Here is a 27,178-nt window from a genome sequence, read left to right on the forward strand (position 1 = left end):
TCATACTCATATGGATGCTTATAGTGTACCTCTTGCCTAGCATCTTTATCTGCCTCATTGGATTGACTGTTGAGTATATCGGACACAGAGCGGAACATCTGTCCCAGGGTCTCCCCAGACAGTAGGCCTTGCTTCTGCAGCTGAGCCACAGTATCGTTCACCAACTGCCTCGCTAACTGAAGCTTTTGTGAAGAGGACCCAGAGTCTGCTTCTATATCCTGCACCTGAGGAGAACAAACGAATGAATGAATGAATGAATGAATGAATGAATGAATGAATGAATGAGCAAACAAACATATTTTAAGTTATTATGTCTTAAATTCTATGCTTATATTCCAGCAGCATTTAATGTAGATATACATACTATATACTGGTTAAGCAAACGGTAAGAGTCATTTAATAGGCTTTTTCTTTTTTACAGTAAGAGTCATCTAATAGGCATTTGTTGATTAAGTTTTGTTTACTAGTTCCCTTAAAAGTTGTCTAGCAAACAGGAGGATTGGGTTCATGCTTGCTTATAAAAAGCTCCAAAGTTGAAAAGTTGAAACGTTCTCTGGAGTCTATGGATATAGAAATATGCAAAATGCAAAATTGTATGCGTAACAAAAGTTAAAAAGCCTTCGTCACTGGAACATGGCTGACGTCTACACATTTCAGCAGGGTGACAGCATGTCAGTTTCCTGCCAAAAATAGGTGTCAGCCATGTTTTAATAAAGGCTATTCACCTTTTGTTATACCAGAACTCATGTCATGCCAAAATCACCAAAGATAAGTCACTGACACCGTATGTCAGTGGCTTATTTTTGGTGATTTACTTGTTGTTATTTTTTACTTGAATTAAGAAATACTTGACTTGAAATATGAGATAAAAATGGCATTACTTAAACTTCCAAACACATTCTGTACAAACCATACAACATGATATGGCAAAATCATCATAAAATACTTGTTGAGTTTTGCACAAACCTCTGTAGATATGATGTAGGTTGTGTTTGTAGAACTACCATTTTTTAATGTCGCCACAATGTTCAGATTGTAGTCGGAGATAGCAGGCCCATGAGGAAGGAACACCGACTGTATCTCACTGTCATTACTACATCGTATATGTTGACCTGAAAATGACAAGGAATGTATTGTAAACAGTAAGAATGACAAGACCCATACATTATTCTGATTCTGATTCATATTCTGGTTCAGGAAGGTACAGTATATCCGAGCCACAATGGTATTATTTGCATAAATGTCCAATTTGAGTACCTACCCTCGTCGGTCTGGAAGCAATACTGGCAGCCTGAACATGGACTTTTAATGATGCAGGTTATATGGAAAACATCGAGAATAGTTCCCTTTGGAGGCGAAAGGGTGCAAAAGAAGCCAGGTTGGTTTGGATTCACAGTGACTCCAGCAGGTTGGTTTGGATTCACAGTGACTCCAGCAGGTTGGTTTGGATTCACAGTGACTCCAGGTTGGTTTGGATTCACAGTGACTCCAGCAGGTTGGTTTGGATTCACAGTGACTCCAGGTTGGTTTGGATTCACAGTGACTCCAGCAGGTTGGTTTGGATTCACAGTGACTCCAGGTTGGTTTGGATTCACAGTGACTCCAGGTTGGTTTGGATTCACAGTGACTCCAGGTTGGTTTGGATTCACAGTGACTCCAGGTTGGTTTGGATTCACAGGGCCTCCAGGTTGGTTTGGATTCACAGTGACTCCAGGTTGGTTTGGATTCACAGTGACTCCAGCAGGTTGGTTTGGATTCACAGTGACTCCAGGTTGGTTTGGATTCACAGGGCCTCCAGGTTGGTTTGGATTCACAGTGACTCCAGGTTGGTTTGGATTCACAGTGACTCCAGCAGGTTGGTTTGGATTCACAGTGACTCCAGGTTGGTTTGGATTCACAGGGCCTCCAGGTTGGTTTGGATTCACAGGGCCTCCAGGTTGGTTTGGATTCACAGTGACTCCAGGTTGGTTTGGATTCACAGGGCCTCCAGGTTGGTTTGGATTCACAGTGACTCCAGCAGGTTGGTTTGGATTCACAGGTGTTGTCACTGTCAGAATGGTTAAGGTGGTGTACCCCTCAACATCGTCAACATCCTTCCCTATAGTATATGAGACAACAATTATGTGTATTTGTGTACAAGGCATTTGATATTTCAAAGAGGATCGAAGGAGGATCAGAGGATCAAATCTGCTTCTAAGTTTGTGAAAGAGCAGTATTGACCAAGGTTATTATAGTACTGCATTTGCCATTCGTTTTTATTTTCATTTCTTTTCTTTTTTTTCAAATTTCAGTTTAGTTTCGATTCGTTTTTAAAGCGGGTTTGATTGTTTAATTTTGATTTTGTATAAAGGCTGAGATCAACAAGCTCACAACGCATTGCATCGCTTGTAGATCTGCTATGTTTTGTATTTTTAAAGAATTTTTTTAATATTGCAAGATAAGATAAGACCTAAAATATTAGGTTTATGTATGAAATATTGACAAAGACTAAAGCTGAGAACATTTCTCTATGATTTGTGTTAGTTTATTTTATTTGTTCTAGTTTCTGTCATTTAGTTACTGTAGTTTTATTTAACTATAATAACCTTGGTGTTATTTATGTAGCCTGGTTCCAGACCAATCTGCCATTGCAAAAAAAATTGCCCTTGGCAGATTAGGTCTGGCCCCTCTCAATAGAGATTTTATTTCTCACCCTCCGAAGTTGTGAGGGACCAATCAATTTAATTTGCCCCTCGGAAATGCAGGTTCCACACAGAGATTCCAGACTAATATCTACGCAGTGATATTAGTCTGGCCATGCCAGGCTATTATTTATGTGATTCCACCACACTTTATTGTATAATACATACTCACCATAAGCCACAATCTTTATATTCAGCCCATTATTAATGGCAGGGATAATCTTAGATTCTGGTAATATGTATTCAGATCCTCCATTTTTTTTGTTAGTCAGTGGTCTTGTCCCTCTTCTTGTGTAGCAAAGTTTCACATGCCCTGGGATATTCTGCTGTAAAAGGAATACAAGTGTTTAAAAAGGTGTTTAATTGAGAATTGATTTGATCACCTTTATTCTTCTAATGTTCAAAACCGTCAGTGTCATCAAATTAATGAGCTAGATACAGATTTGTTTAGAAAATACTGCGCTCTCTTGACTCTTGTCTCTTATGTTTCAAGCATTTGAATATGATAACTGCATGCGGAATCATGGTTATACTGTCTGGAGTCCTCTGGACACTAGCTTGGATCCTTTTGCACCTTGATTCTAATGCTGAGGTCAAGCATCTTCTGCTGTTCCAACTAAATCACTGAACAGCCTCGACCAAATACTGTGAAAGTAAATTAGTAATTTGTGAGACTTACATCCCAATTATTTGTATTTCGTGGATCCTCAATATGCCATTCCACTGTTGGACAATTATGTGCTTGCTTACAATTCAGCTCGATTTTAATATCAGTTCTGTGATTCACTGGGTTACAACCCTGTGTGCATCTGAAATTAAAACAGTTATGGGATAACAGATAAATACATTATTTATTTAACATGGACCCAAATTAAATGTTGATACAGTATTTTAAACACAAAGAGAATGCATACTGTGATTGACACTGACACATTTCTAGACAGATTTGTAATGTTATTGGCAACCTTATTCTTCATCACAAATGTATGGTCTATCATCTATTCAAAGAATCATTGTGCGTTACACGGCTACCCATACACTTAGACAGCTCACCCCCTCTGAGACAAAGTTAGCTATTACTGAATATTGTCTTCCCACAATGGGTGGGAAGCATGTGGTAGTGAGGGAGGATCCAACTAAGTCTTAAAACCTTAAACAGGGAGGGAAACTATATATAACAACTATATCTTGTTTCAATAATTTATCAAATCAAGTGACATTATCTTGAAAAGAGCAAATTGTGTCCATATGTTTTGGAAAATGTTGATTTAAGACAGCAATAATATGAATTGAAAACATGCATTGTATGCAAATAAATACCTCAACTCAACTAAAGTGGGTGGCCACTGAGGTGGTTTATAAGTAATGCATTTAGATCGCATATGTTGCAGACGATTGTTATCCTTCCTTGTCACAGCAAAGTAGTATCTAGAATACTCAAATGGCTTTGGTAGACAGCGTCTTATAATAGTGTGGGTCAATCCCAGCCATGTTCCTTGGCAAGTACAAGGGTTGGCTGTGGGTTAAAGAAAAGAAAATTAATCATGCTAATGAAACCGTACAGTAGATAATAGTAATAAACAACAATGCATATATTTAACAGAAGGATTACTATTTCCCCACGTTACGCTGATGAGATTTTCAGATGGCCCTTGTGGTCATTTGAGCAAAAGAACCTAAAGTGACAACCCCTCCCCTTCCAGGAGAACACTGGCCCTTTTTGTGCATGCCACTATACATTTCGACAAATAAATTCACACGTGGGTGTATACAATCTGCCATAGTATTGTAGAGAGGAAATACAAACGTCTTACAGCATGACCATTCTTCTCTGTAGTCGTCGTCGTCCTGTTCAGGATATACACCCTGTAATTTAAGAGTGATGGCTCCTGTGAAGAATGTGAAACTGAATTAGAGGAATCTTAACCTGAATTTCAAGAAATGTGAAATTGAATCTGAAGAATCTGAACCCGAATTTGAAGAATGTGAAACTGAATCAGAAGAATCTGAACCCGAATCTGTAGAATGTGAACCTGAATCTGTGGAACCTGAGCCTGAATCTGTAGTATCTTAACCTGAATTTGATGAATGTGAACCTGAATCAGAAGAATCTGAACCAGATTCTGAACCGGAATCAGAATACTCTGCAACGATTTTATACTCTTCAGAGTTTATGGATCGGAGAACTCGGACTTGTTCCTCTCTCTGAAAATGAAAACAAATGAAAACAAATCTCAGTCATGAACAACTCTATAGTCTAAATAAATGCTGGAATCGCGATCGTAATAGTTCAAGTCTTGCATAATTAACCACTTAAACCCTAGATTCTTCAGTTGATCGGGGTCCCCCAGAGGTCTATACTTGGTCCCCTCCAAAAACATTTTCGCCGAAAATAGCCAACCTACAAGCTCACAATGCATCGCGTTGTGGCATGTTGTGAGCTTGTAGATCGGTTATTTTCCCCAAATATTTGCCTATTATGACATGCCCAGTCAAAACAGGGACGCTATAGGGTTCATTTACCGGCCCACTATCCTCCTGGTTGAAGTTCATCAAATCACTTCCATAACTGTCTGATCTGGGGATGAAGTGAGTGGCACAGGAACCCAAGTGATGCATTTCCACATCTACGTCCAACGATGAGAAGACATTCCAGGCTCTGAGTTTCACTTCTAAAGATCCTGTAACAAAAAAAAACATTTGAGGATGAATTGTTCAACTGCTAAATTAATTTAAAAACATTCTTGAGACCTTCAGTCTCATTACTATTAATCAATAATAATCAATTTATGTCAATGTATTAAAGGTGCTAAGGGATGCTAGGAAAAGCTTCTAATTTGCAATATATTTTTAAAGATGCTGTAAGGTTTTATGTTTAAACAGTTAAAGCTCTATTTTCCGATAATAGTAATAGTAATCGCTATAGTGTGTAACAGGAGTCTGCTTATCTCTCCAACTCTTTAATGAATAGAAAATACATTTTCATGTAGGTTACAAATTTCATCCAATCAGGAGAGAATCCCACAAAGATATATATATATATATATATATATATATATATATATATATATATATATATATATATATATATATATATATATATATATATATATATATATATATATATATTCACTTACTTTATTACTTGATAAAGCTGCTTAGTGATTCAGTTTTTGTTATTCAGTACCTTGGATTGTGTTTGTGATCTGAAAAATGTGCTTCCGTGTATTCATTTCATGTAGCCGCTGTCTGGAGCCACTGTCTCCAGCCAGAGAGAAGAGGAGCAGTGCAGGGGCCCCCCGTTCCAGGGAAACAACAATGTTGAGAGCAGAGGATCCCAGACACTGGCCCTCCTCTGCCATCACAGAGGCCTGCAGGCCTGCGAGTTGCTCCAACACACACACCTGGACACAGGAGGTACAGTACAAAACAATGCCTATACTGTAGATACATCTATCCCTCTTTCATGAATTTGACTTTGAGCTTTTTCTTTCTTTTTTCTAATTCAAATTCAATTCATAAGATTATTGTGCCAGTCTAACCACTTTCAACCTGGCATCCCGATTTTGGGCCTGACATTATTTTCCATATTTTTCCAAAATGTTGTAAAATTTCCCCAAATCTTCCAAAAATAGCAAACATAGCAGATCTACAAGCTTGCAGTGGACAGACGGTCACAATGCATATTAAACAAAGGATCATAATCTCTTTTGCCTCCTTTATTGCTCATCGTCAATTTCTCCTCTTATGGAAAAATCGCTCACCTGCTTTAAACACGTCCTGGTTACAGGTCTTAATAATGGCTGTTCAAGCCACTGCCTATCTGGCCGCCATCATGCTGCTGAACAGGCCATACGTCACCATACTGCCCGGACTAAAATGGCCGCCGGCTTTGTGGATTCTGTCCTGATGTACACGCACCTATGACTATGTTGCAGTATAGTTCTGAACTTACCGCACCCTGAAGCCATTACTGCCTCTTGCTTTTGCTTTTAACCTTACACAGGCACTTTTACTGTTTTATTTTAGGATTAAATAGGATTGTCCTAATCTGAGTTCCCAGAAGTTTTCGCCCGCTCTCATACAAACGGGAGGGGCGAAGGAACTTCTGGGCCAAAGCCCTGCTATCTGTGGGCCGGATGTGCGTTGCGCTCAGAATCTGAGCGGACACGCCTCTTACCGGTCTACTCGTCTAAAAAGTCCGACGAGAGGCAAACAGCAGTACACAACAATGGCGGCCGCAATTTCTCAAGGGGAAATTGCTTCCCGTCGCTCCTATTTACATGTAAGACCCACTGCATGTGGATCCCGCCCCCTTTTCTTTATTGGCTGTTGATTTGAATCAGAAATCAGTGGCCGCGCCCCTGCTGTCCAGGCTTTGAGCCGAAGCCTCCCAGACTAGGATTGTCCTGACTCCTTAGTGCTTTTATCCATGCACATATTAAATATAATATATAGTTTTAACACTGATCACATGTTTTGACATTTTATAACACTGAGAGGTTTTTCATGTCTGACTTGTTTTTATCTCTATGTTTTCACTTCTTACTTTTCTTGGAGGCTGAAGATGTGCGGGGGTTTGCACGAAGAATAATTTCACATTTTTGCTTTATTCACCTTCAATTCCGTGGTCTCTGGAGGGCTAGTGACCCTGTTGGATGCATGAAGACACAGAACGTGGCAGCCCAGGGCCAGCAGCTTCATCATCTCTGGACTCACTGTGATGTTCTCTGCTGTGATTCCTCCGACCACCGATGAACTCGCCAACAATATTGCTCCATGCTGGAGTGTGTAGGTCACATTGGTACCTGCCAGACGAGAGACAGCACACAGAGAATATGAATTATTTAACTTTTGAATCGAAATCCCCTTTATACACAGCCTGTACAATAAGAGAGATTTGATTTAGTGATGTGGTGCAGATACACAAACAACTAGTATTTAGAAGCAGCTTCTAAAATCCCACTTTCTGTCTCTCTATCTGTGTTCTGTTCTGTTTAGTTCAGTTCTCTCTAATGACCAAACAACCAAGGTTAGGTAATTGGCATTTGCTTTGCGTACAGCAACTCGGGTTAGCTCAGTTCCACATCAGCAACATCAAAACATAGACAAAGTGCTCTAAGTGCAGGTACATCCATCATGGTGCGAGAGGCATCAGCGATTATTTTACCTGCTCTATTGATTATGCGTTTGTGATATAGTGATTCGACTGATGCCAGATTCATCTCTCTTAGGGCAGTGCAGTGTTGCCTCACGGCGAGAAGGTTTTCTCTCTTTCTCTCATCTTTCTCCCTTCATATTCTGTACAGTACACTCTCCATGGCTGCTAAAGCTGTATACATTGATTTATTTCTAGCAGGTAGCAGTATTATATATTGTTGTTATTATACTGTATACTGTATTGTTAGCACACATATCACAACATTATATTATTAACATTAACTTGTTGATTATGCATTCTTGAGGCATTTATAATGGCTTATTGATACAGTATGCATTAGTTACAAAAAGGCTACTGAGATATAAACACATCCAAAACAAACACATTTAAATTCAAGTGATAAAATTAAATAATACTGCAAGCTCTTTTAACATGGTCAGACTAGATCTAGTTTAATTCTTACCTGCTTCTAATTCCACTTGAATTTGAAACGGGGCACCGTACAAGGCTTTACAGTCATCTGCATCTAATGACACATTCCCACTGTGACACTTTATGACAAGAACCCCTGCGATGGGCTCCTGGATGGTAATGATTTCTTGAGCTGTGGCATGGACATCGTTACTGGCACATTCCACCTCCACCTCAAAGTCGCTCGGAAAGGTATAGTTGTGGAAAAAGTGCTGCTCCAACCTGAGAAACAAAGACAATCACAGCAAAAGTCTGAGAGTCATTCTCTCTCACCGCCAGACTTATTTCTGTCCGCGTTTGCCCACTGACAGCGATTTTTTTATTTTCTTACCTTTTTGAAGTAGTCACAGAATATTTATCTCCAGTATGATCGATCCCCTGATGGTTGCTAATCACACAGGGTGTCACTGTGTGGTTTCACAAATTGTCTGCCTTTGAAAATAACATGTCTGGGCCAAAAATACATGGTAAAAAAAAAAAGTACACAGGAGCCGAGATACAGCCTTTTTCAGTAATAAGTTAACCAAGAAGTGAATGGAGCAGCAAATCTTCAGATCATGATATCTTGGGTTCTGAACTTTTTTTTTCAAAAAGTTCTTGGCAGTAAGAGAGTTAATGGGTCCAGAGTTAAATTAAGTCAGGATTTTACTTGATGAATATGAGTGCCCGCGAGTCTCTCTATGTGTGAAAATCATTTCATGTGGACACTTAAACACCTCAGCCTCTATATCACTTATTGACCTTCGTCCATATCATCCCATTGCCAACACTATGAGTTTCTTGCACTCTTGTTCTTTACAAAGGCGGTTGTACTGTAAGCGGGCTGTTCTCAAACACAAGTTTGACTTTTTTTTAACTTTTGCAATTATTGTGCCATCATCCAAATGTTTTATTATTGATAAAAAATAGCAATGATAAAAAACGTCAGTGGTAAAGTACCTGTGTATAGGGGTTCGAATGCATGCGGTGCATCCGGCTTTGTTGAGAGACTAGAACCTCACCCGTGAAACCTCACTCATCAAAATGTTTTTTTTTGTTTTTGTATGGTTATTGCATATTCACATTGGCATTCATTGGGCTAAACAGAAGAATGACCAGCACTCACAGAAATGTCCTTTAGGTACAGTACCTTCTATTTAATTAGGCACGGGCAGTGTATGTTTGCTGACTGCGCCTAATTAAATAAAAGGTAACTAAAGGACATTTGTGTGAGTGCTGGCCATTCTTCTGTTATGAATGAACTCTCTGAACTCTGCAACCAGTAAATAAATTACTTGTTGAAACTCGAGTCGTGCTCACTTATGCTTCAGTGAAACATCACTGATAACAGCACGCATATGTCAAGTTTTTGGAGTGGTCATTCATTCCAATTCTTATTTGAAATGAAATATGAAAGTAATAAAATAATCAGTTCTTCATTTAAGCAGTCACACCTGGATCCATACTACCTGGACTCTGGGCTATAGGGCATTCACGAATAGTGATTTTTAGCATTCGAATTATTCGACCTGGAAGTATTCGAATATTCGATTAATTGATTTGATAAAAAATGGCATTGACGACTCGACTCAAGGAATGCGAGTTGACGTCACACCAGAGCTCACAGCTGCGTGTCTGCTGTAGAAAAGCCCCTGAAAGAAAAAATCGAATAGAATAATCGACTTTGATGTACAGTGGTCGAATAGTGGTTTGATAGTCGAATATTCGAATATTCGATTATTCTGTTAATGCCCTAGGCTGGGTATGACTGCACACCTGAAAGAGTTGCAGTTAGTGCATCCTGAGTAGATGTAGTACATTTTTATGTCAACATGTTTGAAATAAAACGTATTAAAACATACAGCATACTGGCCAAGTATTGCTTGCCTTCAATTCAACAGTTGTGCTTGTCAATATTTATTTTATTTTATTTAGCACTTTCAGACAAGCAGGTTTTTACGCAAAGTTCTTCAATGTGTTATCATAAGAGTAAAATAAAATGTTCAAAGTACCCTCTTTTGAGAAACAGTGCTTTATTTAATTAGTATTGCAGTGTACGTATGCTGCCTGTGCCTGATTAAATGAAAGGTACCTTAAGTACATTTATGTGAGTGCTGGTGATTATTCTGTTTTGAATGAAAGAGTTGTGCTCACATCTAGAATTATATTCATGAACAAAATCTTTCAAATGCATTATGGAAGGTGTTACAGTACCCACATGAAGTGGTTCTTAAGCCTTTAGTAACTTTAATGAATGTATTATTGAGTCCATGAATGTGTAAAGAATGCCTAATGAAGCTACCATAGACTTCATGTAAAACATTACCAACAGTTCTTGTGTTATTTTCAGTCAACCTTGATCACTGATACACGTATTTTGCTCACCTAGCTGGAGTGTATACAAGTTCAATGATGTGGCCATCTCCAGTTCTCAGCTTGCAGGTAGCATTACCCTGCAAAGGTTGGTAGAGCCACTTTATGCTGATGGTGATATTATCAAAGACAGCAGCCAGCTTGATCGTTGATAATCTGAGTCCTGTGGGCAAGAAATGGCCCAAGATGTGTGAGGAGAGCATCTATTATGTGTCTGAGTAATTGTTAGTTAAAGTTCCAGTTCACACGTCCAAACTTAGTCAGAAATATAAATGTCTGTCTTTGCCCTTGTTAACAATTCCAGGATCTATTAATTATGCCATAATAATAATAATAATAATAATAATAATAAAATAAAAACATCTTGGTCACACATGTATCACTATGGCGAAATGCAATATTGGACTAATTATGCTTTATCAGGGCTCAACATTTTGAATATATATTTTAATGTATGTTTATTATAATTAGAATTTCTAAGTTATAAATTAATTTCAATGTAAACATTTTAACCTAGTTTTGCCATAAAGTTACAATGTAGGCAGTGATAGAATAAAGGTTGTGTTCTGTGCAAACTTTCATAGAATAATAACAGCGCTGCGTGTGCGTCTGAAGACTGTCATATACTGTATGTTGTGACATTGGCCACTGACTGAGCCTAGAAGTCGCATCAGGGACGCGTTGTTCGCTTGTAGATCGGCTGTATTTGCCTCGGGACTACATCGTTCAAGGAAGCATAAATCTGGAAGGCAATGAAGCGATAAAACTGTCGTTTCCAAAGGGAAGCGAATGCGTCGCAATCGCACGCCAACACATACATACACAAATACACACACACGCACGCTCTCACCCGCGAGCTGCGGACTTTCTTTCACGTGCTCAGTTCTATTTACTTCCAATCCACTTTATTTATATAGCACATTTAAAACTTTACTTCCTACCAACTCTGCTTCCTACTCTTGCTTGGTCTGTTGTCCAATCAGAGGCTGAGTATACAGACATGCATTATGCAGGACATTGCAGGCATGTCATGTGTCACACCTGCTCTCTCTCTCTCTCTCTCTCTCTCTCTCTCTCTCTCTCTCTCTATTATTCATGGCCTGACAGAAATAATTGGGCTGATAGGCTCAGTAGAATGTGTCATTCCTAATTGCTTGTCCCGTGTGATGTTCTATTTATTGGACTGTAAATAAATTAAATATTTTTTTGTGTGATTAATATTTGATTAGATTTTTGACAATACAACATCCCAAAGGACAGACAGAGAACAAAACAAGATTAATACATTCATAATCATAAACAACAGGTACCTACACAACAACAGTCAATACAGTAAAAAAAAAAACAAAAAAAACAAGAGAAGAGAAAACTAGAAAAAGTGCTCCTCGGAGCACAGGTCTCCGCCAGGTCAGGTAGGTTATTGTGGCCTCCTGGTGGCGCTATAATAGGCCAATGTTTAAAGGGTACCATTTGTTCTTAGGCCTTGCACGGCAATCGGACACTGCATTCATGGTTTGAGGCATTTTGTGCAACTTTTTTTTTGCTAAATTAGACCTGCTGGTGGCGCTATAATAGCCTGGTAAACCCTCCCTCCGGAAATCTCAATTCCATTTCATTTTGAAATGAAATGGAATTGAGATTTCCGGAGGGAGGGTTTACCAGGCTAGCGCTATAACAGGCCAATGTTAAAAGGGTGGCATTTGTTCCTCAACATAGTGTGAATGTGCGTGCAAAGTTTGACCGCAATCGGACGGTGCGTTCATGATTTGCGGAATTTTGTTCAAAACAAGCCACTACTGCAAACTTTAGATGTCAATCTTAGCCAATGAGGATGGAATATGAAAAATCGTCTTGATTGATCACATGACTATGGAGATCATGTGTACCGATTTGCGTGAAATTTGGATAAAATCGGAAGGAGTAATATAAAGAAATGTGTTTTACATAAGTTGGCCTCCTGGTGGCGCTATAAAAGGCAAATGGGAAAAATGCAGGGCAAAGGTTTTTCCTTGACCTCTAGGGAGTGCGCATACAAAGTTTTACACAGATCGGTGCAGTTATAGGTAAAAACATGAATCGGCCTGTTATAGCGCCACCATGAGGCTGATTTGAAAATTTTCAAGTGGCATTTATTCCTCGGCATAGTGGAAATATGCGTGCAAAATTTCACCAAAATTGCATGCTGTGTTCATGATTTGAGGCATTTTGTTGAAAATGGAGCACTCCTGCAAACTTTTTAAGCCATTTTTAGCCAATCAGAATGGAATATGAAAAATCTGAAAGACCAGTTTTGTTTAATGACTATAGAGATACTGTGTACCGATTTGCGAGATTTTTGGACAAAATCTGTAGGAGTACTGTCAAAAAATATGTTTTGCACAAATCGGCCTCCTGGTGGCGCTATAAAAGGCCCATGTGAAAAATCTGGGGCAGAAGTTCGGAATTGGCATCCAAGGAGTGTGTGTGCACAGTTTCGCTGCGATCAAGCCAACGGTGGCGGAGATTAGCTGGTGACAGACGGACGGACGGACGGACGGAAGGACGGACACACGGACGGAGGGTAAAACATACTCTCTCGCCATGCCTTTCGGCCTGGCGGAGACAAAGATAAGAGTAAAGAAAGAAAGACAAAGAAAAATAAGGACGGAGCCTGTGTTACACATACAATAAAGCGAGGATATACCTACAGTATATATGGTATACATATGGGAGCCAGTCTGTCATTACAAGCCATTAATATAGTGAAGAAATCTTTCCCACTTCAGGTGGAACTGGTCTGTTCTGCTCTTCATAGAGAAGGATACCCGTTCATATGATGCTGTCTTAATAAGTAAGTTATGCCAATCTATGATTGATGGTACATGAGCTGACTTCCATAGTTGGACTATAGCAATCTCCTACCCAGCATTATAGCTGTTTGGACCCATTCCATAAGCGTAGAGGGAGTTATATCTTTCAGGACAGAGGGATCACCCAATATGAATAACAGACTGTAAATATAATAGCAATGCCATGCACATGCATGTGAAAAAAGGCTGAATTGTTTTTGTTTTGTTCACAGCACAGATGAGTGACTTTACATTTGGCTACGCTGCCCAACGACTATTGATATTGAATTGTAGTTAAATAAAATGCTTGTAATGCGATGCATTTGTATGTGGCTAAGGCCAATAGGAACAGTATGGCAGGAGATGCAGTAAGCACTTAAGGCATTTTCATATTGTCAAATATGGCTCCCTCCCTTTGAAAACCCCCTGGAATAAAGGCTGAATTAAAGGCTGAAGTGAAACCAAGAAGCCAAAGGAAGCGGTGGAAGTATATTGTCTATATCGAAGGGGTTTGATTGCGTTTGTATGTATCACACAGATGCTGATTGGTTGAACCATTAGTGGGTGTAGCTATGGGGAAATTAAACAGTGCTGGATGCCCACACCACATTGTTTGTTTTTTTGCATGGAAAGTGTTTAGACTATTTCAACACTACTTTCGACTGGGCCTGGAAGTATACAAGTAATCACTCATTGATGCTACTCACCATCTTTGCAGTGGTAATCCACAGACAGGTAACTTCCCAGTCCAGGGCAGGGATCGTCAAAGGAGATGACAGCTGCTGCAGCCTGACAGGCCTGCCGTCCATCACACTGACCTATAGGATAGACAAACAAACAAGGCCGTGTCTGAGTTTGTTCTTAGGCCTCTTTAAAGGTTATGAGAATGACCTGAAACACTAAAATAAACAAAGGAAGGATTGCCTGAATATTTCATCAAACATTTAATACATCATCACCATCACCATTAGTTCGGTGGCCTAATGCATAAAACACTTATGCAATGCACATTGTAAAGCACTTTGGAGAAAAGTGCTATATGAATGCCCCATGCAGTGCACGGTACGCTCTCTCATCTCTCTGCCTGCCATTCATACATGAAACACATGCTTGCTTGTGTCATCAGTAAAATCCATGAGTCAATATTTACTTCAATGTGGTTTGATAATATATTTTAGACCGTATTGAGGCTTTAATGTGTTCATTGTATGGCCTTGCTTTCAGATGCGTTTTGATGGGGTATCACCTGTTGCATATACTGTATTTGGTTTCTGCATGTCATAATATATCTAGCCCTTTTGTGGCATTGAGCAATTACCTCTTTCAAAAGCATTATTGAATTGCATTACAGCTTCTACCCATGCAGAACCTTTTAGTGAAGCTGTGGGTTTTTTAATCCGTTAAAGTGGTTCTCCATAGTGCTTGCCAAAGTGTCGCCACCACGGGGGGGGGGGGGCGTGGCATAGTAGCTGCAGACATACTGGTGGGGGTCAATGTTAAGTCAACCTGTTTATACCCCACCAAGATGTCCGCGCGTGGCATAGTAGCTGCAGACATACTGGTGGGGGTCAAGGTTAAGTCAACCTGTTTATACCCCACCAAGATGTCCGCGCTACCAAATAACCCTTGACGCCCCCTTCAGGATTTTTTGGTACGCACTATAGCAATGGCTGCATTGAAAAGACCTACTGTATTATCAAACCAAGAGTGGTTACAGGTTGGAGGGCACAAACTTTACATTTCTGGATAAAGTGATACATGAAATTGATTCCATGTATCATGTATTTTATTATCTTAAAAAGTCCAACAACGAAAAGCAACACAGAATATAACTGGTCATAGTGTTTACCTTTTAATGAATGTGTAACATCCAGCGAGCTACACTGATCTTTTGTGGATGTGGGAGAGGGAGTGAGGCCAGAGCGACAGTAGTGAACAGTCTTACGACCGTAGAAGCCTCCCTCTATCTTTAATACTTGACCATAAGCACACTGCAGAGTGACATTCTGACCCGCACACACAATCCATCTCCAAGACTCTACGACAGGGGGGAAAAGTAAAGACAGTATTTTGTTAGCTGCGTTAGGATTTACTTGCGCATAATCAAGTATGGTATGTTTAACCCAATCCGGGCAGATCTACAAGCTCATAGTGCGGCACCGAGTGCCGTTCTATGAGCATGTAGATCCGCTATTTTTTTAAACGCTCTATGAGCATGCAGATCTGCTATTTTTTAAAAGAACTGTGCAAATCTTTGAATATATATTTTTTAAAGCAAACTTTTGTAAAATGTTTGGTTCCAGGGACCCCCAGAAGCAAAGATTTGAGTTACAAATGTTCGCTATAAAATATATATATTCAAAGATTTGCACACATTTTCAAAGAAATTGCAGATCTACAAGCTCATAGAGCGGCACTCTGTGCCGTGCTATGAGCTTGTATATCTGCTATTTTTGCATAGCCAAAGTGTAAAATAATAATTTAACTGGTTACACAGATGCGTTCCCGGTCTTAACGGGTTAAGAAATAAATAAACTTACCAAACTGGCAGACAAACTGAAATTCTTGAGTACAGTTGCCTGTGGCCGTCCAGTGGAAGGCTGAGTGTCTCAGAATGTGTCCACAACCTGCCTCTGGCTGTGGGCTGCTCGCCCAGTTGGAGTAGCTGATGTCTGAACCATCTAGCCACGAAAGAGGACCTGCAGAGGGGACAGTGCAACACTGACCAAGGTGTCGTCCCTGTCGGCGAGAAACCTTGTATCTCCACATTGCATCTTTTTATGTTTATTTTGAGTGCCAAAATCGACTATAGTCGTTTAAAAAAATAAAATAATAATAACGGTCGGCACTGGATGTACCCTGTTTTAAAAAACCTCTGGCACCCGATGTGTTAATGCCCTATTGTATACTCGTGCAAAAGTCACAAAAATAGCTGCCTTACGACATGTTGTAGATCTGCTATTTTCATTACTTTTGGAAAAAACAAAATTATGAAAATCTTTGCATTTGAACAAAACCGGGGATGCAGGGTTGAGTGGTTAAGTCTGTCATTGGATTATTAATACTTAACAATGAAATGTATTAACTTTGTGACTAAATAATAACTACATTGGAGCCAATGGAACACTATAGGTTCCTTGTTCCTTTTACTGAAAAGTAACATTTTGAACATACAAAACGTTTCCGCCAGACAGCAATGACAGTTAGTAGTGGTGGTCAGTGGCAGCCAAATTGTTCTGTGTGGGCAAAAAAGCACAACTAGTGTGGAGGTGCCCTTGTGCAAGGCACTTACAAATACAAAATTGCAGTTACAAGACTGCAGTTGCGCTAAGCTGCTCTCAGGTGTGGTTTTGTGCAAATGTCTATACTGTGCTGAACTTTAACCGTATTCTCAAATTTGTATCTATTGTATTTGAGCTTATTATCTCCGCCAGGCCGAAAGGCATGGCGAGAGAGTATGTTTTACCCTCCGTCCGTCCGTCCGTCCGTCCGTCCGTCCGTCCGTCCGTCCGTCCGTGTGTGTGTGTGTGTGTGTGTGTGTGTGTGTGTGTGTGTGTGTGTGTGTCCGTCTGTGACCAGCTAATCTCCGCCACCGTTGGCTTGATCGCAGCGAAACTGTGCACACACACTCCCTGGATGCCAATTCCGAACATTTGCCCGACATTTTTCACATGGGCCTTTTATAGCGCCACCAGGAGGCCGATTTGTGCAAAACATATTTTTTGACAGTACTCCTACAGATTTTGTCCAAAAATCTCACAAATCGTTACACAGTATCTCTATAGTCATTAAACAAAACAAGTCTTTCAGATTTTTCATATTTCATCCTGATTGGCTAAAAATGGCTTCCAAAGTTTGCAGGAGTGCTCCGTTTTCAACAAAATGCCTCAAATCATGAACACAGCATACAATTTCCGTGAAATTTTGCATGCTTATTTCCACTATGCCGAGGAAGAAATTCCACTTGAACATTTTCAAATCAGCCTCATGGTGGCGCTTTAACAGGCAGATTCATGTTTTACCTATAACTGCACCGATCTGTGTAAAACTTTGTATGCGCACTCCCTAGAGGTCAAGGAAAAACATTTGCCCCGCATTTTTTACATTTGCCTTTTATAGCGCCACCAGGAGGCCGACTTATGTAAAACATTTTTTTTAATATTACTCCTTCCGATTTATCCAAATTTCACGCAAATCGGTACACATGATCTCCATAGTCATGTGATCAAGACGGATGTGTTTGATTTTTCATATTCCATCCTCATTGGCTAAAGATTGACATCTAAAGTTTGCAGTAGTGGCTTGTTTTTAACAAAATTCCGCAAATCATGAACGCACCGTCCGATTGCGGTCAAACTTTGCACGCACATTCACACTATGTTGAGGAACAAATGCCACCCTTTTAACATTGGCCTGTTATAGCGCCACCAACAGGTCTAATTTAGCAAAACTTATTTTTTTGCACAAAATGTCTCAAACCATGAATGCAGTGTCCGATTGCCGTGCAAGGCCTAAGAACAAATGGCACCCTTTAAACATTGGCCTATTATAGCACCACCAGGAGGCCACAATAACCTACCTGACCTGGCGGAGACCTGTGCTCCAAGGAGCACTTTTTCTAGTTATAATGTGTTTCTTTTGCACTTTTTCTTAACCACTCTTAACCTGGAGTCCCCATTTTGTTCTTTTTTTAATCAATACATTCTCAAATAGTCGATCTACAAGCTTGCATCACTCGCATAAGGAGATTGTACTGTAGATCGGCTATTTTCGGTCAGTGCTTAATATTTTGTATAAAGCATTTTGAATTGCCTTGTTTAAATGTGTTCTACAAATAAACTTGCCCTTCCTTGTAACCCTATCCATATTAGCTAAAAATACAAATTTAACAACAATTACTGCTTTAAATCTGTGCATGATGAGATCGATGATATTGATTTAACTGGTGCTTGCTTTTGAATTCTGCTTTTGAACAGTTGCTCATCAGAATCAAATTAATTGCATTCATTGCAATCATGAAGCAGAGTGAATACCATTATAGTAGTATGATAATCTTATCTCATATCGGAATAATGTTAAATCTCTTTTAGAGTAGGCTCCTTTAATGTATCATAAATATCTACCGCTTACCTTTAAAAGCATCAAATTGTTGCGATCTCAGGTGTGGAGAGGCCTCTGATGCTGCTCCTAGCCACCAGTCCATTTCTGGGTCCAGGTGCTTCTGAAGGAAGAACTGGGTTTCTTCATTTGGGATAAAGGCGAGGTGACCTCCGGCCTGCTCGCACCAAGCCTGGGCACTGGCAAAGGGTCGTCGGAGAACCAAAAACTCATAGCAAGAGCCTCCAAATGCCTCCTGGAAATCTGGGCAGGGAAGAAAATGATCTCTCACTTCCTCGGCACAAGAAAGACAGCCGAGTGTCAACAGGATCAGTAGGGGAAGACCGGTGCTGTCCATCATTTCCCTATCTGCAGTCAGTTCCCAAGTTTTGCACAGAGCATAGATCTCACCACAGTAGATTGTCTGTACTTAGAAATTACAAAATAATTGTGTAGTTGTTGTTTCTTTCCTCAGTGTCATCTTTGGGCTGATAGCTTTAATCCAGCAACAAGGTGCTTTTAAAGGGGACTGAATGAGCGTCTCTGGCGCACCCTGTTCTGGATTTAACAATAGATGGGCTGCCTGACAGTCTGGACCTACAGATGCACATTATCTCTGTACACAAACCTAGTTGTCACGAATGGAGGACAATAGCCTGCCTTCTATTATCAAGGTCCAAACAGAGATAGATTGTGGTTACCTGTGAACCACATATGAATAGGTTTACATGATTTCAAAGACTAGAAACATACTTTAACCACATAACCCTATACTTAGTTGACTGGATTACCAAGGGCTCTGACTAGTATAACCCCTCCTGTTTTCGCTCTACACTAAATATCTTCGCCAGAAACAGCCATTCTACAAGCTCACGATGCATTAATTGTGAGCTAATTGTTGAGATCTGTTTGCCCCAGAATAGGGATGCTAGGGTTCAAGTTATTGACAATTTTATTTTATTATGGCCAGTTTAAAGGATTAAATCAAGGGTTTTCAACTGATTGTGTACCAGGGACCACCGCCCTGACTAAGAATCAACCTGGGGACCACTGTTGTATTTGGAGGGGATATGGGCTTGGACAAAAAACACGTCAATTACGCAATTAGCAAAATAGTGCCGCCATAATCTAAAAATCGATTTCCACTGTATCTCACTAAGCCAATGTTGCACTTAACTGAACAAATAAGGTGTCTAGACCTATATTTTGAGTGTCATCATAATGAAACTATTCTTAACGATCACATGTACCTGTGGCATGCTGGTTGCAAATAAGTGCTGCCTTAACAATATAATAAAATTTGTACCAATTATTGTTATATTATTGTTATGCCAACATTTTTAGACCTCTGCAAAATAATTGCATTTGACAATAACTTTCTTCACAAATGTGTTCATAAAGGTGTCTACTGACACACCTCTCAATTAGTTCCAATCAAACTCCTCTGGGAAAGCCAATCAAAGTTGAGAAAGCCTGGTGTGAAAAACTGTATTATCTATATTTTTCCACACCAGGCCTTCTCAACTTTGATTGCCTCCCACAAAGTCTCCCAGAGGAGAAAATAGTTAATCATTTAGTTTAAAAAATCCAATCTCGAAACACTGATTAGAAGTATATTTCCAGGGGGTGCATGATAACCCTTTCTTCCCACTAGATTAGGCATTTTGTTCAAAAAGGGCCACTCCTGCAAACTTTGAAAGCCAATTTTAGCCAATCAAGATGGAATATGAAAAATCGGACAGATCCGCCTTGGTCACATGAATATTAGCCTCGGAAACCCAGGCTTTTTTTTTTGTTACAAAAGAAAAAAAGCCTGGGGGAGCGATGCAGTAACTATGGTCTTGGACCTTGTTATCTCCTAACCAATCAGAGTGCAGAGGGGCGTCGCTCTAAATTTGGTGACGTCAGCGTGCTCCGTGCACAGGCCGAGGGGGGAGGGGAGGGGAGGCGGGGACATAGATTGGTGAAGCAATAGGAAGCCACGCACAAATCCAGGCGGCTGTGTTTGGGTCCGCCCTTCAAGACCATGGATTGAGCTCGTAGCCTCAGGCTACATGAATATAGAGATAATGTGCAGTTGCACCCTGTAGCCTACAGGTACAGGGTGCAACAATAAAGGTTGAACCTTGAAAAGCCATGATAATACCTATAATTAATGGTAGTCATATATTGAAGCTCAGTGGCCTTGTGGTTAGAGTGTCCGTGGGGAGATCCTATTGGCCCAAGGCGTTCCAATGTTGTAATGTTGGAGAATTTTGGAGCGGCCGAGCAGCCGACACTGGGCACTCTGAGATTGGGAGGTCGGGGTTCGATCCCCGGCAGGGTCATACCAAAGACTCTAAAATGGGACCCAATGGCTCCCTGCTTGGCACTCAGCATCAACTCATCAAGGCCATGTGCTCTACTTTATCAAGACACTGGAGGCCCAACAAGATGTCACAACTGAAGTGCTAGTCATTTGGATGTTAGAACAGCATATTTTCTATCTATTCCTTCCTATATCCTGTCTTGCCTATACTTCTGTATCAGTCATGACTCGCATATCTTCCGGCCACATAATGTGGCGTGTGCTCTGTAGTATGTGCTTCAGAACATAAAGAAAGTGTAGGTGTGATACTGACTCACCTTATTCTGCCAAGCTCACCGCTGGCTTACAGTCAGTAGCCTACTTGAGTGAAGAGATGTAAGAGAAAGTCCTAGAAATGTAATGGAGACAAAAATACAATATTTGTCTCAATATTTGTCTTGAGTTAAAGTCATACATAAAAATACAGTATTTAAAAAAGTAAAGTTTAGATACTAAAAAAGGTTACTTAAGTACTGTACCTAAATGTATTTAGTTACTGACCACCACTGACTGCTTGCTTACAGTGATGAAGTAAATCAATTGAGTGATCAGTCGCCACCTTAGTAGGGGAGAGCTTTTAGGATCACATAAGAGGATTCCTAAATCACAACCATCAGCTATACTAGACTAATGCCCATAAAGCATTTTCTTCTGCTTTGACAGTTGTAAGGATTTCACTGACCTGAGAGTCGGTCTGTCTCTAGTAAGCGTCCACTAAACTTTTTATGACTTTTTTTTGGTGACGTGACTGACAGAGGAGGAAAGAATATTAATAAAGAGTAAAAAAAAATACAGTATATATATATTGAAGTCATGACATTGAAAAGTTACCCAAAAGGTCAAACTTATATGCTATCTGATCTCCTGTCCCAGAATTATGAGAAGGATTTGGCATCAGAAATGCATGACTGTCTCCTGGGGATTGGTGTCTAGACCAGTGTTTATCAACCTTTTTTGTGCCAAGGCACACCTGGCATAGCCAAAAGATCCCAGGGCACACCTAGATATACGGTATATACTGTATATATATATATATATAATTATATATCAGTAAAACTAATAATATGGCTAACCGTAAACTTATTTCTAACCTTATCCTCAGTAAAACAAACACAGGAATACAAGAACCGCTGGTCCGCGAAAAGAAATGGGGGCGAGCATGTTTTGGGACGAGTTTTCCGGTTATATATCGACGCCCCTGCTGGAAAGCATCCCAGCCCAAACATTCACGCAACTAATAATTGGGCCGCGCGACCCGGAAATGACCGTAATAATTTTTTTTTTTCTTTTTTTCCTCCACACCTTCTTCAAACGGCGCGGAACACCGTAGCAGTACTCCCGGCACAAAAATGGGCCGTTTGCCAGGGTTGATAAACACTGGTCTAGACATGTGCTATCATCCATCTCATGGTTAGTATCTACATTTATTCACTCACTAACCTCAATATTCCAGGCTTATATCCAATCACGCTCCACTCCAGAGGGGATATATATAAATATATATATTTATATGTGTGTGTGTACTGTATATCAATGAATCGATGTGAAAATAATATATACAACCTCAACACGTCGCGATATGACACATTGTGAGCTTGTAGATCAGCTATTCTTGTCATTTTTGAAAATAAAAAAAGGATACAAATAAAATACATTATTTTATTGAAACATTACTTTAGTAAGTTTGATTAACGGCTGCATCCCTAATCAGTACTATAACTTACAACTGCTACAAAACCATGTCAAACAGTGGCTGATTCCTCTGGCTTGGCATGTGAACATAATGTGCTGACCTATTATTAGTCATGGAGCTGCTTCGGATGTAAAGTAGCTCAACAGAAGGCTAATAAAGCCTTGGGTATAAAATGTATCTGACACAAAAGTCACAGACAACATTCTGATCTAACTCAGGTCTTAGGCCAAGTCAGGTTGTCAACTGATGAACATGTTGGATCTATATGTGCAATAATTTACTGTATTGTGGGACACAATTGTTATACAAGTAGTGCATCTGTCATCCAATTTGCTTCTTTGAATGGATGGTTTTGCTGTTTATATGCAGGAAAAATAATACTTCTTTGAAGTTGTTTCCAGTTTTAGGTACTTGCAATTGTTTAGTTTCTTTGTTTTTTTTGCATTTCAGAGCAATTCCTGATGTTTTCTTGTTTTCCTCTATGGGGTTATAGACGAACGACAAACGACAGCGGCCAGGCAAGGAGGCCTACCGTAGTATCAATGGCAAGACTACCAAGTTTCAACAATTAAGACATACAGATATAAAACACAGTAACAACAAAAAATAAAACCATAACATGTAAACAATTACATGGTGAGGTAAGGAGATTTAAGAGCAGGTTATCATATTGTCCGTAGGATATTGGGGCATTATTTTTTAGCGTGAGTTGTGTTGTAGAGTGTTCCATGACATAGGGGCATCAAAGCAGATTTTCCCACTTCAGACTGAACAGGTCACAGGTGGAACAGGTGGAGAGTGTAAGCCAGTCGCTTGAGCGGGTCTGGTAAGTGCTTTTTTTCCACTCTAACAGCAATGTGAGGTATCAATAGCGTTAAAAATAAACTGATACCAGTGCCTATTTCTCCTCTCAGAGAGGGAGGACCAACCTACCCTGTCATAGAGGATACAATGGTGAGTGCTGCCTGCAGCTCTCACCAGTAATGAATCTAAGTGCTGAGTGATGAACTGTATAATGAACAGTATACTGCTGCTCCTGCACCTTACGTGTAAACCTCATGCACATACTATACGGATAGATATGCTATGTGTAAATATGTAGATACCTTTTTGTTTTTTTCATTCTTTCTTTTCTCCCTTTTCCCACTTCCCCACAAAAACATTTCATCCACCGTTTTACACTTGTAACAATAAAGCAGACATAAAGCATGGGGTCAATCAGTGATCAAGGTGAGGGGTCACAGATGGAGAGAGAGAGAGAAAGGAATACAGAGAGTCACTCTATAGTGAAGTTGAAATGCAGTGGAGATGCATGGGTTATGTGTTCACACTATATCAAACTAATTAAACAAATTAAATATTGTATTTTGTAGAAACAAAAGAGACAGAAAACTGCGCAATTCCACCTATGTATGGGTACCCAGCGAGTGAAAAGAAGCTGAAGGTGGATGATTATTGCCATTGTGTATTTAATTATTGTTGTGTGTTCTATTAAACTAGACCAGAACCACTATTAAACAGAAGGCACATGTAAACCTTGATAGCGACGAAACAAATGAAAAGAAAGAATCCATTTCATAGAGTAGCAGTATTTCGTTATGTCATGCAGTCTTACTGCTGCGTATCACCTCACCATGTGCCCTCTTGCCTTCAAACATAAAAACATGGCCTCAATATCATTTTCTTCTGATACAGTAGTGTGTTGAACTGTGTGTTTTCTCCACTGCTGCAGTGGATGAAAGAATTCTGGAGGTCCAACTCCTGCTACAGCAGCTATGGTGTCAACGGCTCACTCTGCTCGTTTCTCATATATCTCTATCTCTATCTCTATCTATATATAGTGAGGTATGTTGTGCAGCCCCAAGCTGTCACAATTAATCGTTTACCTTCACATCTTATATTAAATATTTGCCAGACACTTACAGTATTACCCTGAGATGACTCACAGTAAGAGTACATATAGATTTGTGCATGGTACAAGAGACTGAGCCATTATTGCCCACTGGGCCCAGACATATTCACATGGGGTGAAATAATAATCATGTTTGGACAAGAAGTATGTCTAAGAATAGCTTTATTTTCATGTATTTATTTATTATAACACAAACACAAAACAGATCTGAGGTCATACAAATCTGTTGTGTACACTCTCTGTGTGTGTTTGTTTGTTTGTTTGTTTGTGTGTTTGTGTGTTTGTGTGTGTGTGTGTGTGTGTGTGTGTGTGTGTGTGTGTGTGTGTGTGTGTTTGTGGTGGTGGGTGGGTGTGTGTGGGTGGACTGGCCGGGTCTAACTCTGAGGCGGTGGCTGTCTCAGAGGATGTTACATCTGACCCCAGTATCTCTGTCAGAGCAACTACTGTATGACTGTGTGGAACAGAACACCAACTTCCATTGATTAATGCCCGAGCTACAACAACAAAGGCAGCGGAAACAAAATGGACTGAGTTCAGACTGCAAGGGAAGGATGTAGACCAAGGTAATAATAGTTTTGGACTTTTCATTTTAGTTTAGTTTAAGTTCGTTTAGATTTTTTTTTCTAATTCAGTTAGTTTTAATTAGTTTCTAGAACACGAAAACGTTTTTTCAATTTTAATTTTCGTTAACTACAATAACCTTGCTGCGGACCATTGTTGTCTTTACTTTGAGAACGAGATTACATTTACCTTCTAAACTTAATATCTGGTTTCCAGGCAATCATGCACCTCACTGTATACATCATGGTCATGAACAAATAGCTGAAACCATGTACCACATCTTAAATGATGTATACAGGGGCCTGTACATAAGTAGGCATGACAGAATAGTGGATTTGATATCATGATATCTCTTCTATTTTCAGTTTCTCCATTGCTTATCCATGATTTATGTCCGCTGTGTCTGACAAGTATGTCAATTATATAAGGCATTCTTGTACTTCTGTTTATGTGGACATAAATAAACATTTCTAATTCAAACATAATCACGATTGGTAATATGTCCATGGCAAAGACGTGGGCGCAGTGATACCGATTCATGTGGTCTAGGTGTGTGTTTATAAAGTACTTTATAGCAGTGGTTCTCAAACTTTTTCGAGTGAAGGACCCCAAAATTGATATTTATTTGGCCGCGGACCCCCATCTGAAAAGAGTTCGTGCCAGGGACCCCCTGAAGATAAGTTTTGTGTTACTCGTTTAAAAAAAGAGTATTCAAAGATTTGCACAAATCTTCAAGATAAAAAAAAAAAAAGCAGATCTACAAGCTTGTAGCGCGGCACGAATTGTTTTATACATCAACGAAATGACATAAGATTCTCATAATGCATTGCAACGTGTTGTGAGCATGTAGATCAACAAATGTTCCCCCCTGAAGAGAGATGCTTTTGTTCATGTGGTTAAAGTAAATAGATATAATAGTAATTATACTACTTTTAACTGTTTACAGTTACATTTTCTAACCCAATAGATGTCATCCTCTGTACTGTACCTACCTGTAGATCCTGGTACACCCGGGGCTGGTGACGGATGAGTCAGGATTCAAAATGGCCGACTCAGTGTTCAGTGGGGGGCCTCAGGGTGAGCTGGTCCAATGGAGTGACCTCATTACCTCACTGTATCCTAGGTCACCATCTTCACCTCTCCTGCCTCCATACCGGACCTCAAAGTGTGAGTGCACACACGTACGCACGCACACACACACACACACACACACACACACACACACACACACACACACACACACACACACACACACACACACACACACACACACACACACACACACACACACACACACACACACACACACACACACACACACACACACACACACACACACACACACACACACACACACACACCTTTTCGTCCCTCATACTAGGATTCTGGGAGTGAAAGGGCATTGTCCACCTCGAAATGCAAAGTCAACAATTCTTATTTACTCAGACATTGTTGGCCTGTGGCAAATTAAGGATGTATAGGGCCACTTTGGGTCAAATACAAGTAAGTATAAGATCAGTCTCTAGACATAATTATCAATATTTGACACGTTGTGAACTTGTAGATCCGTTATTTTTGGCAAATTTCCCTCCAGAATAGGGATGCTAAGGTTCAACTGTTTAACCGAACGTAGCTTTATCCGACCCTACAACCCAAAGATTTGAACAAATCACCACTGGTCATCAATGATAAAAGAATATGTTGCAGGACAAAGGGGCTTACCTGGACGTCATAATAAGCACTTAAGAGATCCATGGTACAGTTTCTGGCAATGATGCTTTTCTGGTTCCCAGCCATGTGACAAACCATGGCGTTGTTAAAGGGACAGAAGTACAAGTTCTACGGAGGCAGAGCAAGGTGAGTTAGAGATTACCATACACACACAATCACTCATTCAGTCAGTCAGTCAGCCAGTCACTCAGAGCAAGAGTGCATGAATAAATACTAATTAATACTAGGGCCCCCTCGAAAACGAGATGCTACATCTCAAGGGGTTATTCCTAATGTAGAATTTCAATCATCATCAAATCAGCCTTTATGTTGGTCTAGCCTGACTCAATGTGGTGAAAGTGAAG

At 40.0% G+C, this 27,178-nt stretch overlaps 1 protein-coding gene across 1 annotated transcript in view; it reads right to left on the minus strand.

The window, feature by feature from the left end:
- Nucleotides 1–19,054, minus strand: part of LOC308106245 (polycystin-1-like protein 2) — a 48,267-nt gene extending 29,213 nt beyond the window's left edge. Inside the window, exons 1-17 of the mRNA XM_080457301.1 lie at nt 18,624–19,054; nt 16,034–16,192; nt 15,343–15,531; nt 14,201–14,311; nt 10,678–10,828; nt 8,306–8,535; nt 7,299–7,489; nt 5,869–6,085; nt 5,205–5,362; nt 4,757–4,886; nt 4,496–4,570; nt 4,002–4,197; nt 3,361–3,490; nt 2,854–3,007; nt 1,262–2,098; nt 967–1,112; nt 30–224 (exon numbers count right to left, since the gene is read on the minus strand). Of these exons, the coding sequence (XP_080313427.1) occupies nt 30–224; nt 967–1,112; nt 1,262–2,098; nt 2,854–3,007; nt 3,361–3,490; nt 4,002–4,197; nt 4,496–4,570; nt 4,757–4,886; nt 5,205–5,362; nt 5,869–6,085; nt 7,299–7,489; nt 8,306–8,535; nt 10,678–10,828; nt 14,201–14,311; nt 15,343–15,531; nt 16,034–16,192; nt 18,624–18,951 (3,597 nt within the window). The 5' untranslated portion in view covers nt 18,952–19,054. The remainder of the gene's footprint in view (nt 1–29; nt 225–966; nt 1,113–1,261; nt 2,099–2,853; nt 3,008–3,360; nt 3,491–4,001; nt 4,198–4,495; nt 4,571–4,756; nt 4,887–5,204; nt 5,363–5,868; nt 6,086–7,298; nt 7,490–8,305; nt 8,536–10,677; nt 10,829–14,200; nt 14,312–15,342; nt 15,532–16,033; nt 16,193–18,623) is intronic.
- Between the last annotated feature and the right edge of the window lie 8,124 nt (nt 19,055–27,178).

Source organism: Gymnoscopelus braueri (genome assembly GCF_963280865.1).
Source record: "Gymnoscopelus braueri genome assembly, chromosome: 18".
Taxonomy (NCBI): Eukaryota; Metazoa; Chordata; class Actinopteri; order Myctophiformes; family Myctophidae; genus Gymnoscopelus; species Gymnoscopelus braueri.